This window comes from Nelumbo nucifera, chromosome 2 (assembly GCF_055504915.1).
Source record: "Nelumbo nucifera cultivar China Antique chromosome 2, China Antique-T2T, whole genome shotgun sequence".
Classification (NCBI taxonomy): domain Eukaryota; kingdom Viridiplantae; phylum Streptophyta; class Magnoliopsida; order Proteales; family Nelumbonaceae; genus Nelumbo; species Nelumbo nucifera.
Window position 1 is genome coordinate 104880746 of NC_142650.1, and position 16153 is coordinate 104896898.

A 16153-nucleotide genomic window follows, 5' to 3' on the forward strand; every position below is an offset into this window, starting at 1 on the left:
AGAAGCATCTTTCATTTTTCAAATTGGATTTCAAACAAATATTATATTGATAATGGACACATCATTAATAATAATTGGGATGTGCTCTACACATAAGGGAAGAACAATAAACATACTCCCACTATTCAAAGAGCAAGCCCAAGAAAGGAATTAAGAATAAACCTCCTCATAATCAATGCTTCTATTTGAGTATATCTTCTTGATATACAAAACTTGCTTTATAATTTTTTATGGATCCCTCAATATTTATTTACACACTAGGTTTTTGTTTTGATAAGAACAATCAATTCCCAAATTTGATTTTATTTGTGGTTTCACACCATATCATGTGTTTTCCATAACATCTACAAAGACAGTAGGATCATATAAAAAAACAATAAAATCAACATATGGGATTGCTTATTTAAATGTAATAGTCCATTAATCTCAATGAAGGGAACCCTTTTCTTTGAAGAGGTAAAGTAATTAGGCTCAAAAGTGTAAGGTTAAGTATTTTCTGTTGTGGTTTAAAAAACGACGTGGAAGTGGAATCAGAATCACTTTGGCCACTGGTTTACAAATCAGTGGTTTGACCGTTCAATGACTGGCCACTGCATTGCCTACACGCCCCCGAAACGATACGTACGAAATTTCGAACCTTTGTGTAACCCACTTTGGTGCATCAAGACTGACCGTTAAAGAAAACATTCGACTCCACTGCAGATACAATCTTCGGCGTTTGTGGCTACTATTCACTGAGTTGACATTGCACGGTGGCTTTTGAACATGGCAGGCTTTTAAGACCAAGAGCCCACCTTAATAGTGTAATTTTTAAGGGTGAAACCGTGAAACAACTTGGTATCGGTACGGAACGAAGATGAAAAGAATAATTTGCTGAACAGGCAATGTTTTTTAACTACCACACAGTTTCATCTAACAAGTAATCCTCAAACCATTCTCCCATAACTAGTACAACTATAGCCTAAGAGCTCGTCCCCGGATTGGGGGGAAAAAGGAACAGGGAAACAGTGTTCAGATTGCAGGTTTGCGAAGCTCAGTTGCACCATGAGCAAAGTGACATCGGTCCCCAAATGTGCAGGAGCCCTTTGAAAAGTTCTCGCACAGCTTCGTCTTATAGTTGCTTGGTGGCACAGCAGGTGCCGCTGGTGCGGCTTGGGCCTTCACTTGGGCGGCGGCTGCTACCATTGAACCAACGTTCACAATCAGCTCACGGACCATTGCGCTGGCTTGCTTGATCTGATCAAAGGTACCCTCGAGCTCGATGTTTCTCAGGTTAGGATCTGATTCGTGCTCCCTTATGGAGAGCTTGGCGCCTGTCAGGCGACATATCTGCTTTGAGTTCACACCTCCTTTTCCGATGATTGCACCAGCAAGGGAAGCATCAACACTAATCTTAGCAGTTGCAGAGGCACCGAAGCTCGCTGCAGCGGTGATGCCCGGGGGTGGGGGCTCAAGTCGGCCAGCTAACCTGCCTGACATCAGTCCCATGATGCGGGGATCTTCTTGGGATGGGGCATTGGCATTGGGCTTGCCAAGCTCCCGCTCGCTATGGGCAAAATGGCATTTATCCCCAAATTTGCATCCTTCAGCTGTGTTGAATTTGTTACACATGCGAGTCTTCACAGTTGAGGGAGAAACACCATCAGGAACATGTGGTGGGGGCACTGGATTTCTTGAGGACGGAATAGCTGGGTTGCCCAAGTTCGTCATTTGAGCCACCGTGTTTATTCCACCAGGAACATAATGTAGGAAGTGGCAACCCTCGCCAAATGGGCATCCCGCAGTGCTGCAGGAGACATTAGAAGTGAAACAACGAATTAGAGCGCAAAAATTGTTGAAGAGAGAGAGTGAGTGCAACAGTTCCAAGAATGCTATAAAAGTTTATAGACAACTTAATTTCTAAAATAGAGACATGTTATCTGGACTCTTTTTTTATTAGTAAGAGATCAGGAGGATTATGCAATTAAAGTCATATAAGCCTTCTTACGAACTGAGACACAAACACCTAACAAGTAATTTAATATTCAATTCTACAGTGCAACAGCCAATTGGTAAGGCCAAACCGGCATGTCTAATGCTAAATGCACATAAATAATAACCACAACAAATAAACAAATAAAAAACAAAAAGTACACAAGCAGAAAAAAGGCGATCAGACACACAGCACAAAAATAGTACATACACAAGATACACGATAGCGTGTACTAACAGATGCATGCAGTCGAGCAAAAAATTCGTAAACACCATCACTATGTGCCAAATGCACAATCAGGATCCCTTTTCTCTACAAACTACATGAGCATTGTTCCAGCAGAGAAAACATCCCAAAATATGCACTTGGTTGAAACAACTTAATACGTACAGACAAGTTTATGTCAGCAGGGCAACCATATGAAGATCTTAAACAAAGAGGGGCTGGTGATGCTCTGAAACAGCGTTCTAAGACAGGCCAGACCGGATGGTTGACTGATTACCCAGTGACTTTTTCAGGTCCCAGTTAAATAACATCTTTTACAGTTTGAACAGGCTAACTGTCATGCTCCAAATCTGATTGAGTCTTACAACATTGCTCTTAAAATACATGTCAAAGGGCAACTATTTGTTCTCATGATTAAATATAAATAACTCCACGTGGCCAACTATCTCAATATTGTCCAACTAGTGAGACAGTCAATGTCACAATTCTTTATGGAGAAAGGAGTTACAATTGACACCAAACCATTTATACCTGGCTAAATACTATTCACCATTAATAAAAATACAGGTGTGATTATTAAAACATCACATTTCTTTATTTAACTTCAATCAAGTTTACTCCATTTCTTTGGAGATAAGAGAAATAAGAATAGGTCGCAAAGCAACTGGAACCTGGTTCCACTTCATACATTCAGCCAAATTACCCCAAGACCAAGACATTGGCCAATTCTCTTATATTACTTTTGCATTTTCATTTTGATGCTTTTATGTTCGTGTATTTTTTTTAAATTACGGTTTCCATTTTTAATTAATATACTAATTTTAATATTTTATTGATTTATTTTGAATTTTTACCTTCTTTTGCATCTTTGAATTTTTTTCAGATTTTTTTTGAAAATTTTGTGTCTCGCTTCAAAAAGGCATGCACCTCACCTTGTGCCTAGGGCACAAAATGCCCTTGTGCTTTTAAAAGACTGACATAGCTATTATCTGTAATACCTGGATAGTGGATACATGTTCAGTGGTGCCAACACATGTCCAGCTGTGTCCTTGTCATATCTAGATTATATGGCACATTACTATTTTAAGTATTTATGTCTAAAATAAATGACTTCTATCTACCATTATCTGCAAACTATGCAAGTCCATATTCTGTTTAACCACTGAGAAAATGCAACTGTATAGAGATTCAAAAGAATCAAACTTGAAGTTCCAACCTGAGTACTATACCTGATACACATTTTTTTCCTACACTAAACAGACAGTACACAACTGGCATTACATTATACATGTGTAACAAACCATACACATTAGAGTAACCGTGTATTACAGAAGTCCTGGACAACTAACACACAAATTGCCTTAGTGAAGTGCACAGAATGGTGTAACAGATCCAGGGTCATCAAACCTAGGTAACAAAGATACTACCACCTTACAGGGAATATAACATAAGCAACAGCTATGAGATTGTGTAGATTACATGGATTAAATTAGTGGTGCAAGTCAGATCAGTACAGGTTAGGTTGAGGTCAACCCTAACCAAACCTTAGCAGTTGAACCCCCAACCCTAAACTTAACCCATCCTGAAGCTGGGATCAGATTGACCCGACTTCAAATGATCTTGTTTCCTAAAGACTCGAGGATTGAGGGCAATTCAGTTTTAGCATTATTATATGTAAAAGGGCAAAGTTATTAGGCTTTTGAAAAAATTTCCCATTAAACTTAAAATTGTTGATGCACAAAATATACAAATACCTTTACGAATACATGTTTGTGTAACATTTATACTAAGTCAGGTTTGGGTTGAGATGGGTTGGCCAAAGCCTCAACCCTTACCCACCCCAAAGTTTAGTTGGGTTCATACCTTTCAACCCTAACCCTAAATCGAACTTCAACCCTACCCAACCCAATATGCATACCTATTCTCAAATGCATATTACAATGCAAAACTGGAAAGGCAAACTTTTTTTTGACAAGTATTTTGGGAAAGGTAAGTTTTGAACAAGTTGCAAAACTGGAAAAACACTGCAATATATCAAAGCTATGACAATGAGACATCTCCCCTTAGTTAAGCTAAAGGATCACCGGTTCAACTTGCTGTTTCAGTTAATAAATGCAGGCCAAATCAAATCTCAGAAAAGCATGGGGCTGGGGTTTAAAATAACTTCCATAGTCATGACATGCACAGAACAAGCATAAACATACTGATTTCAACAGTGCTGAGAGAAGTTTCACAGTATAGTTAAACTATGAGATGATGATTCTTCTACAGAAAGAAGGTGAGAAGGCACACAAAATTGCTCCCAGTAGATCCTTCTAATTAAAGATTAGTTCTAATTGAAAATAAACTCCCACATTAGTAATTTGTAAGCAAAAGAAGGATAAAGTCAAGAAATTTCTTTGCTGTCAAGATAAAGTCAAAGGCCCTATCTTGACTATTGGGGAGTGTGCCGGAGAAGTAGCTTCACCTCAGTCTAGTCTCAAGGCTGAAACAATGAAGCAGTTTGAGGTGCGACCGTGTTCCAAAGATGGCTCCTCTAATCCAACCTTGTTTTAGGAGTAATGAGTGGATCAGGCCCTTGATTTTGGTAAGTTTTTAGGCATGTCTTTTGCAGAGAAGCAAGAGGTCCAAGTTCGTGATTGGTTCAAATCCAACATTATGGCCCATCCACCAGGTTCATTTTGCAGCTCGGGATCAGACTCAAAATTCGGGTAGCACTTCATCTGATCACTCCTTCACTAATATAGATTTTCTGCCAGGTTGTCGATGGTCCAAAAAGCTTTTGGATTTCTTTGATGATGTGATGGTTCAGAAACCTAGACGTAGAGGTCTTCACAGTACTAGAGGCAGTAATAGAAGAGGTAAAGGATAGATTGCTCGATAGGCCTTTTGTAGCAATATTTTGAATGAAGGTGTGCTTTGTACTTTCAACTAGTCTAGTAGTGTGCTCTGATGTGTCTGTATGCAGATTGTGGCTGCTTCAGTGGTCTCCTATTTTAAGGTCCTTGTGTTGTTTTGTTTGGTAACTGGGCCTAGTCACAGTGCTATGTGGGATTGGGTTTAGGCCTTTTTTAGAGGTTTTTTCTTTTTCTGTTGAGGCTGTTTCTTTTTTTGCCTCCCTCTGTATATGCTGTGTATACTCTTCCTGCAATCAATACTTTTACCTTTTCAAAAAACAGAAAGAGCATATTACTTACCATCTGTTCAGCCATTTTCAACTCCCAAACCAACACACAATGAACAACTCACACAGTAAAATACATGTCAAAAAGAATGGAGGACACAATTTTCATGGTGTACATGCATAAACTCACTGAAGAAAGTAAAATATTAAGCTTTCCAAGTCTTCATATATCAATAGTTGATTAATATATCATTTAATAAAAAAGTGCATTTATATTACCACCACTGTGCAGATATCGTGTAAACGGCAGTAATTCAACATTTAGTAAATTATAATATTATGTTTATATTACACAGCCCCTATCATGTTGACACATTTTAGATAGTCATTAAATATAGCATTTTTGTAAAATGCATCGTAAACTATTGGAAAGTAAAAACTCACGGCACTATTATCTTCAACTACAGAAAAGAATATGGGTATTGAAAAGTGATACGAGAATGACTTGGTAAAGTAATAAATAGAAATATCAGGTGTGGTCATGTAGGACAACATAAGCAAAAAAAAATACAGTTTTAGCGTTTGAAATTAAAGTAATAGCACACAAATTTTGCAATAGGTTTTAGCCGGTTGACTCTTTTATGTTCTGAGCGTGTCCAATATCTTATCTTCATGAGCAGTATTTTAATTGGTAGCCAAACTAATCGAAGACTTTAACTGAGTTCACAAGATCTGATAAACAACTAAATGCGGCATTATTAGAATAATATGCACTTTTATTGAGGAAATCTTTCATAACCCGATACAACTGCCTGTGAGCTAGACAACCTCGCAAGTGATTTTTTCCAACTGTAATCTCATATATCAACCATTATCTCTGTTCAAATAATCTTTGTTAACTTGATTAGAGCAATAAGTGGTGTGGACCTGTAATCACAACTTTACATGACCAATTCATTAGCCTTTTGATAACATTGTACTTAATTACAAAAAATGATATAAAGAAATTATTATTAATAGTTGTAAACATTTGGAATAGAAACAAATTAAATTAGAGAATTTATCTTAGATAAGTTAAGATTAGAACCTGAAAAACTTGGTGCATGGCTTCGATTTGCTTCCTATACCAGGTGTAAAGGACTCCATTTCTGTTGCAGAACATTAATTACTTTTCCTCAGTTAAAATTCCAGTGAGTTATTAATCCGGGAACTCCATGAATATCCAATGATTGCATTAACATTATTTAGTAGTTAACATAATTAGAAAAAGTTACCCTTTTATAAAGATTAATAATATTTGATATTAAATTGAATCAAGACAGAATAACTATTATTCTCAAGCAGTAAATTAAAATTATTTCAGCTTTGCCTCGTACCATACAAACATATACAGATCTGAGAAGGTGAGAGACAAAGAAGAATGGTGCAATTTCTGATTCTTCATATTCTTCTTAGGTTAATTTTTAACAAATTTATATCCAAAAACTTCTTTTCTGAAGCTTGGAACCACGTATACACTTATGAAGAAGTTGGATTGGATCCTTGCTCACATATACTCGACGAACGAGAATCATTATTAATCTACGTTAAGGCTATGGTCCTAAGGTATCAAATAATTTAGCTAAAATAGGGGTACCATAAATATTCAAAATCTATATCTTCACCTACAATTGAACGTATGGAATTGCATTTCCCCTGGTTTAGGGTTCGTGCAATCAAACAAATAAAAAGGGGGAACCAACAGAATGCAAAAGTAAATATACATATGCACATATGATAATAACGATGATAGCAGTAAACACGTTGCAGTACTTTCTTAATGCATGAAAATACAGACACAATCAATTAGAAATGAACAAGTACTCCAAGTCACACCAACCCCACGTACAAGTTTCCCACAATACGAAACTCCAATGCTCTCATGCTTCATCCAATAGATAATAGAACTCTTTAAGACACAAGAATCTAACTTATCACCCAAAAAAAGAGATACAAGAATGAAGGATCTAAATGAAACCCTAAAGACACTAGAACATAAACTAATCAGAACAGAGTTTCAATGAGAACTTAACTCCCTCAAAAGAGAAGAAAAGGGATAAAAGGGCAAAGACTGAAAAAATAGCGTTAGACCACTTCATCAAACCCAAAAATTAAAAAAACATGAAAAGAAAAGAAAACCCAAAGATCAAAGAGTAACAAACATTACAAAGGGACTAAAAACCCTAGAAAAAACTGGGTAAATAGAGTGAATAATGAGAAACCACAGATACGAACCTTGCTTAGGACGCTTAATTCCTCCATTGCCATTAAAAGCCAGGTCACCCCTCCCTCTCTTGCGCGCAGCTCCAAAGTCCATGGCAATAAGTGCAGATCGAGATCGGAAAGAAACCGCTAGAACAAGGAAGCAAAAGAGAGTGATGGGAAGAAAAAAGAGAGATCGCCAAAAATCCTAAAAAAGCAAAAAAAAAAATCCTACGGAAAAGTGGATAGCTAGAGAAAGCAAAACCCTAGGGTTTGCAGCAGGGACAGAGCAAACGAAGGGCCGGGGTTTCTAGAAGAAACGATAGGGAAGGGAAGGATACGAAAACACGCAACAAGTTGGGAAGAGAGAGAAAGAAATAAATGCAGGGTGGGATTTCAAATTTAGGGTTTAAATGATTAATTGGATTTATTGGGTAATTGGATCCAATCATCCCAAACAGCCCGTGGTTGCTCAAGTCGTGGGTCATGGGCTTTTTATGTCACCGCCTCACTTGAGTATTCTCGAATCTTTGTACTGGGTCGAGGATAGCGGCCCATGGACCTGCATTTTGGGCCCTGATCACGTCAGAAGACTCAGAACTAAGCGATTCAAAAATCGCTTTTAACTGTTTGGTTGCCAATTTATGAAAAAATAGGTCGGGACCCTTGCGGTGCAATTCCTAAGTATTGTTCATGCCTCATGTTGCATATCTCAGTTGGGATGCTGGTTGATGTCCTTGCCCTTATTTATTTAGGTGATATCTTTGACCCTTATATAAGGTATTAGAAACCCCTCATTATTGGAGTACCCAACATCACACAAGTAATAATAATAACCTAAACAAATATGACAATACATATTAGTTTATCAAATATTAATATTAGCCCTTTGATCTTGTTATCCTAATTCTCAGGGTTTATTATCTACCTTGTAGTACTTTTAAGTCATTTCTCCTTGAAATGGCAACACAAAGGACTACAAGGTATATATGTAAATGAATTCCATATATGGGGAGCAAACACCTAATGCATTTGTTGCAATTTCGTTCTTTCTTGTTAAATATCTATGCTTATCCTTTTCAGACACTCGGGCCCTAATATATGTTCTATCAAGAGCCCTTAGACAATTCTATAAAACAAAACAAGAGAGATAAAATTTAAAATTTCAACCTTAAAGGTTTGTTATTTGTAATGAGTAGGAAAGAATAAATAAAAAATGGTCACACCTTGGACCACTTCCATTTCTCATCGTTTGAGTTTGCAAGCACAAATTCATGTTTTTTAAGTAGGATTTCATGTAGGCGTAACATTGCATTCAACACCATGTTGAGGTACTTGCTTATGGTGGACCCAAACCTCCTAAAGTTCTATTATTGCTCCCTATTCTTGACATCATGTGATAAAATATTTAGGAAGCATGCAACCATTTCTTCCACCCCTACATGTTTACTACATCTTTCTTACATTACTTAATAATTCACATAACCTCAAATAACTAGTCTTATCCATTCATATATGATTTATACATGACTAATTCGATTCCATGACTATAGTCTTAAGGTTTGAAAGCCTATTCATAAGCCTTTCCTCTCATGACTCTTTCTCAATCCCCTCTTCGTCATAACTACGCAATACCCTGGAGACCATCATCCTTTTCCTCCTCATTGCAATCGTAATAGCAACCAAATTACATAAGTGTGTTGCATCATCATTTCATAATAAATGGAAGGGTAAATTTCTTAAACTACCCCAAAGGTTTAGGAAATTAACTAACTCTACCCCTACTGTTTCAATATTATCTTAAAGTACCCCTACTGCTTCTGACAATTATCACAATCATTAAATCATAATGGAGACGCATGAAAAGTCATTTTTACCTTTACATTAAGAAAGGGCGCCAAATAGTAAATTACTATAATTAACATAACAGGCGTCTTTTGGATCTTCCAATCAAGAACGACAACCGACCTCTGCCATCTGTCATTTGTCGTCACTGGAGAGATCGCCGGTGAGTGTTATATTCCAATGAGATTGGGATAAAACAAGAGAGGGTAAGAGAAACCCAGTAGGCTGAGCAAGGCGAGATCGTCGGTGATCATAAATGACAACGATAAGCTGAGCAAGGAGGAGATGACAAAATGCTTAAGGATGCAAAAAGATGCAAGGCAGAGCAAGGAGGAGATTACATTCCGTTCAATTTTTTTCTAAGCACACCATTAACGACAACCAAAAATACCCAAAAACCTATAAATCAAATCAACCCTCTATCTCTCTCTCTATGTTCTTCTGTGTTTCAGGTTGACATAGAAGATCTTCTATGCCGATTGGTCAAATCGACAAAGACAAGAACAAGTTATATACTAAGAATATAAATCAATAAAAAGTCCTCCCACAAAGATGAAAGATGAAACGCCAAACAAGTTCTAAACATAAAAGATCCATACTTCATGGATCGACGTGATGATACAGGACGGAACACACCTACTATACATAAATCTAATCAAACACATCGCTTGCTATTATAATCGATGACCAGAACTCTTTCATAGGCAATGAGGAGAACTCACGGAACACACCTACTATACATAAATCGATGACCACTCAAATTAGACATGCAATAAGCTACTAGAATAAAAACTGCTTAAGATGGAAAGAAATGCAGAATTGTTGAATGGTTCACTCTATGAAATTTGCTCTCAAATTTCCTACTTCACTTGTGTTCTTATTGGTAACCAATCATGGATAAATCAAATGGCCACTACCCACCTAGAAATGCCATATAACACACAACATAAAAGTGGAATAGAAGGGCATAAAATGCTAGTTCAGCCCATTGGTGCCCCATTGATCCAAAGCAAAAACAAATTATAAGGTCTAGACTCTAGCAAGTTTGTTTTCTAAATTGAACAAAACCAATTCATCATTTGAATTCTTGTTAACAAAAATTAATAAGTAATAAACAAAAAAAAAAATCGCTTTGTGTTTCATTAATTTTATTATCCGGAGGAATTAATGGTAACACCAAACCAAGCTCTACTGTAGTGATTTGTTTCCTGGACCTTGACATCTCAAGTTTGGAGATGTTCACCGCATGAAACCAAATTTTCCTTGATGGGTTGTAAGCAACACTTCAAGCAAAGCGTGCATAAATAAATAAAAAGAATAAATACATATTGATAAATAAATAATATACAGAGATTTATTATTCTTTAATTTTATTATACAGAGATTTATAATATACAAATCAATTATTTTTTTTGAAGTCATAAACAGACCTAGCCATCTTTATTACATATACAATATAAACTTCTTTCCCACATAAACCATACTGATTTTTATAGGTTTCAAAATGGTAGACATATTGTTGGGAAAATTCCTATAAAAGCATATCTAAGGTCAAGAAGGTTTGATATTGACCCTCGTTGGAAATTTTGCAGACGAAAATGAAGTTGCATGGCATCTTTTTGTAAAATGTAAACTACAAATTGGGAACATAAATTTGGCTATTGGTAATGCATGAAATATGGAAATAATAACGATGATCAATAGTAAAAATAACGGTTCCCTCTAAAAAGTAGTAAAAAATGGAAAAAAGTAAGAAAATATTAAAATAAAAAGAATGTTCTACAAAAACAAAGTTCTCATTTAATTTTGGGCAAATTTGTTAAACTACTTTTTTGGTTTAGTTAATTGACCAACTCTATTCTTACTATTTATATTCTGTCTTAAAATATCCCAAGTTTTCTGACAATTGACTAATTACTTCCCTGCCGTTAGGGTTCCGTCACAATCCGCTCACATGCTACACCAAGTGATTGTTATATTTTGAGAAAATAACAATAATGCCCTTTTCATTACTGGTATTGATTTATCGTTGAAAACTTTTCCAGTGCTGAGGTGTTTTCAATAGCTCTCTCTCTCTCTCTCTCTCTCTCTCCTCTCCCATTTCGGTGAAGTTTTGGAATCCAATAGGAGCTTGTCACTATGTAACGTACATTTCTGGAAATAAAAAAAGAAGACAATACCTTTTTTCTTACTACGTTTTTCTTTAAGGCCCTGTTCGCTTTTCGGTAAGTTACTTACTCGGGTAAATGTAATTACTTGGGTAAGTGGGGTAAGTTTTTCCTAAGAAACACTTACCCGAGAAAGTGCATTTACCCATGTTCTTTTATTTCTCAAATAAATAAAGTAATGACCATTTTAGTCATAAAAATACATTATTAAAAGGGACATTTTTGTCCTATTCAAGTGTTGTCAACTTTCCTCTTAGGTGGGAAAGTTATTTACCCACCTAGGAGATGGGTACCACTTACACTTTTCCTGATCCCCACATTAATATGAAAAATGAATATGAAATTCTTGGTCAATGAAAATCAAAATCCCATGGATCAACTTTCTTCCATCTCAAAATCCAAAAAGAGAACAACCCCTAATATTCTTTTTCCTCTGTACAGAAGGATCTCGAGACGCAGAGTCCGACAAAGGGAGGATGACAACACCAAAGAAGAGAGTACAGACTATGGAGAGAAAAGAGCAAAATAAATAGAAAGGGCGACGTCTGAACTCTGAACTAGAGTTTTCACAGATTTTCGAGTGCGTGTGAGATGGAAAGTTCCATTAAAGGTCCACTACTTAGAAGTCAGAAGATAAAACACAAGAAATTTCTTCGTCCTATAAGAGATTACTGACAACTCTCCCCCAAAGTATTTTGCTCCAACCTAATTTAGCAGAATTTTAGCTAAGAAGAAATCAAGGAAAATTTTTCTTTGATCTCTAGCTGAGAGTCTTCAAAGGTGGATGATGCTTCGACTTAAGGAAATAAGAGGTAATTGCATGGTTTTTAAAAACGAACCAGTGATCGAATCGGTCAGGGGTTCGGTTATCAGTTTGAACGGTCTGACCATTCAATCCGAACGGTCGGCCCATTCTGGCAAAAAATAAAAAATTTAAAAATTTGAAAAACAGTCAAAACCGTTCAAACGGTTAATCGGTAAGTTCAGCGGTTTACTGACCAAAATCAATGGTTTTGGGGGAAAAAACGGTTTTAAAGGAAAACAAAACCGATCAAGTGATTGATTCTCAGTTTTCCAGTCCGACCGTCCAGTCCGATCCCGTTTTGAAAACAGTGGGTAATTTCAATTACTATAACGCCTGTTCATTTCTCTCAATGATTTCTTCTTTGGTGTAAACAGTTGTAATGGCGCTTACTGTAAATCAATTGACAGGAAATACAAGACAAGTATGGCAAGATTTGGTGGATGACGACCATATCACACCCATTGCAGGGGATGATCTTATCCTAAGTCTCTATTATTCCCTTTTGTATTCCTTCGATCTCAATTTAGATGTTACTAATTCTAAATTACACTACTTAATTGCGTTTCTTGTTTTATTATTCCCTTTTAATGCTTACTGAAAATTAGAGCATTAAAAGAAAATTAGAGCATATAAAAAATGGAGACAACAGGGACACAGACGAAGACAGAGGCGGGGGCAAATATGGAAAATGGAAAATGGAAAATGAAAAATGGAGATGGAGGAGACGGGTACAAAAATAGAGACGGATACGGAGGCCGAGGCAGAGCAACGATCTGCTTCCTGTCTTTCTGAAAATTTTCATTGATTGGGTTTTATTTTGAAAATTTGAAAAACAGTAAAGGAAAAATTCAACATTTTATTTTTTCCATTAGCATTTAACAACAGAGTAGGGGTACTTTAAAATAATATGTAAATAGTAAGGGTGGAGTTAGTCAATGGAAAGCAAGATTTTAAAAACCAACCTGGAAACGAAACCACTTTGACCACTAGTTTTTGGTCAGTGGTTCGATCATCTAGGTCAAACGGTTCAAAAGTTTTAACAAGATAAAATCATCTCATCTTACCCATTGAATTGGAATATTAGGGTAAAATGGATATAAATATCATGAGAACAGGGCTTGGAATGAGAGTGAGAAAAGGCATTGTCGTTTAAGAGAACTTAGAAAAGAAAGAAAGTAGAGCTTTGGATCGTCGGGTCAGGTTTATCCCATTTTAATTGATTTTCCTATATTTTCTCAGTCAATTTATTAATTCATTAGTAACTAAACTTCATTAATTAAACAATATATAATTTCTTAGTAATGAAACCATAATTGCTTAGATATTTTCATTAAACAATAAATTAATCAACTTTTGAAAATTAATTTCAAATTTAGTAATTTAAGAAAATTAATTTCAATTTCAGTAATTTTGATATTTTTAGTAATAATTAGTTTTTGATATATTTAGAAATTTTATAAAACCAAGTTAAATTTCATTAAGTTTGAAAAAAAAAATCATTTCAATTAATATCGCACTTAAGCATTAATTTTCAAAAGTTTTTAAATAAATTTATTGATATCTGTAATTATTGAAAATATCAATAATTAATGAAAAAGATTAATAATTACTGATATTTACTGAAAATTTTCAATAATTACTAAAAAACAATTAGATGTGATTTACTAGAAAAAAATTACTAATAAATAATTACTAAAAATTAATTATTAAAAATGTAATTTCATTAGGATGTTCAAAACATTCTATTAAAAACTAGAAAGTGATCCGGCACAGCCCACATTTTGGTGCTGCTTGCATTGTAGTAGGTTGGGGTGCCGCCTGCATTGTGATTGTAACAACCATTTGGAAAAAAAAAATCATCTTAAAATTTTATTCCATATGAACAATCAATAACTACAATAAAAATATAAAATGATTAAATGAAATTAAAAATTTATTATAATAAAATGATTAAATAATGTATTGGGATTTGGGCCATGTCGCAAACCATGCTGGCACGGCCGCAAGGGTAGAAAAAACCATCGGTCTAGCCTAGCCCCAAGGGTTGTACCATACCTGGCACGACCCTTCACTATAGTTGGTGGGTTGTGCTAGGCATGGCCTGTGGGCGGCCCAATCTGTTTTTACACCTCTAATGGTTGTATTTTTGGGAAAAGTACGGATAGGCCTGATTCAGATTTCTAAATCCCAATCCAGTCCTAACAGATTTCAAAAGTCCAAATTACTTGAAACATTTGATGGATAGATTCCCACACTATGTATGGCAATTTGTCTATATTGATGACTTGGAAGAGAATATGGTTTTCCATGTCATTTTTTCTTATTTTTTTGTAAAATTCAAAAATACTCTTCAATTGTAAAAGACCTAAATAGCCTCCCTTAACATTTTCTAGCTTAGGGCTCCTTTGAATTTGTCGAGGGTCTTGAATTTCATCAAGACTGCAACGGAAGGAATGAAAGCCAAAGTTCCTCTCTCTCTCTCTGGATCACCATTAGACCTGATCCGAGTTATATACATAATATATAATCTATAATATTTAATACTTAATAAATATTAAACATATATATTTATTATAATCAGGTCCATTGGGTCAGATCCGATTGTATTGAGAATCGATCGGTTCGGTTCTGGGACCCTATTGGGTCTGGGGTAGCTTCCAGGTCCTTAGTATTTCATGTCAAGTCAGTTCTGGTTCTAACTGGTTCCAACCCGTTGACAACCCTAAATTATACATCAAATTATTGATATAATACATGTTTATACACATATATGTATATATAATATGCTGATGTGTCACAATCTTACCTGTTCAATCCAAATGACTGAATTGGTGATCCACGACATAGAGACAAAAACCATTAAACCTTTGGGTTGGTTTTTAACATTGGGTAATATTTTTATATATAATATCATAAAAAGGCACATATAACATATATATAATATTTATATTTATATAAATTATAACATATTTTATGTCATATAATATAAAATAAGATAAATTTATGATGATAGAAAAGTATGATATTGGAAGAGCTTTAACCAATCAAAACCATGTGAATTTTGATGAATACTACTTATTTATTACTACTTTTATGATATCAGTTGATTGGTAACCAATCAGGTTGTATTCATGAAAATTCAAAAGGAGGAGGGGGTTAATGATCAAAGGTCTTTTGGTATTAATTAAAGGAAAAACAATATATTAATTAAAGGAAAATCAATACTATAAAGACATGGTACCAGAAGAGTTTTGCAATCAAAGCACCCCGTGAATTTGGATGAATAATTGTTCATGAGCTTTTCCAATGTTTTGTCTGTATGGTATCATAGTCAAACTTATTAATTAATAATATGATGTATATATTGCTACATAGGCCATGAGCCAGGTCTGGCCCAGCCCATAATCACCCCCTAATTTGAACAGTCTCATATTTGCACCACCTATACCTTTAATTGCTCAAACCCAATTGGGGCTTGGATTGCAACCCCCATCAACCAGATTTTGAAACCCCCTAGTTGAACAGACATTGCCCCTAATTTGTAGATCTTATAATTCTGGAGCCTCTTTCGCCCATATAACAGACATGGCACAAGCCTTCCCTGATCTCCTAAACTACGTAGTTTTAGCCTATGTTTGGTTTGAAGGAAAAGGTAAGAAAACTTATACAAGGTTTGTGAACTACCTTTCCCTACTTTTTCCTTCAAACCAAACACAGCTTTAAAGACTTTATATAGATGGATAAAAGTTGCAAAAGAACAGATATAAATAATC

At 35.4% G+C, this 16153-nt stretch overlaps 1 protein-coding gene across 1 annotated transcript; it reads right to left on the bottom strand.

Moving 5' to 3' along the window:
* Positions 1-840: 840 nt before the first annotated feature.
* Positions 841-7947, bottom strand: LOC104603535 (zinc finger CCCH domain-containing protein 14-like). The gene is made up of 3 exons (XM_010267597.3): positions 7596-7947; positions 6409-6469; positions 841-1786 (listed from the first exon to the last, which is right to left on the bottom strand). The coding sequence occupies exons 1-3, from the start codon at positions 7675-7677 to the stop codon at positions 1012-1014; spliced, it is 918 nt and encodes a 305-aa protein (XP_010265899.1). The 5' UTR covers positions 7678-7947; the 3' UTR covers positions 841-1011.
* Positions 7948-16153: the final 8206 nt, after the last annotated feature.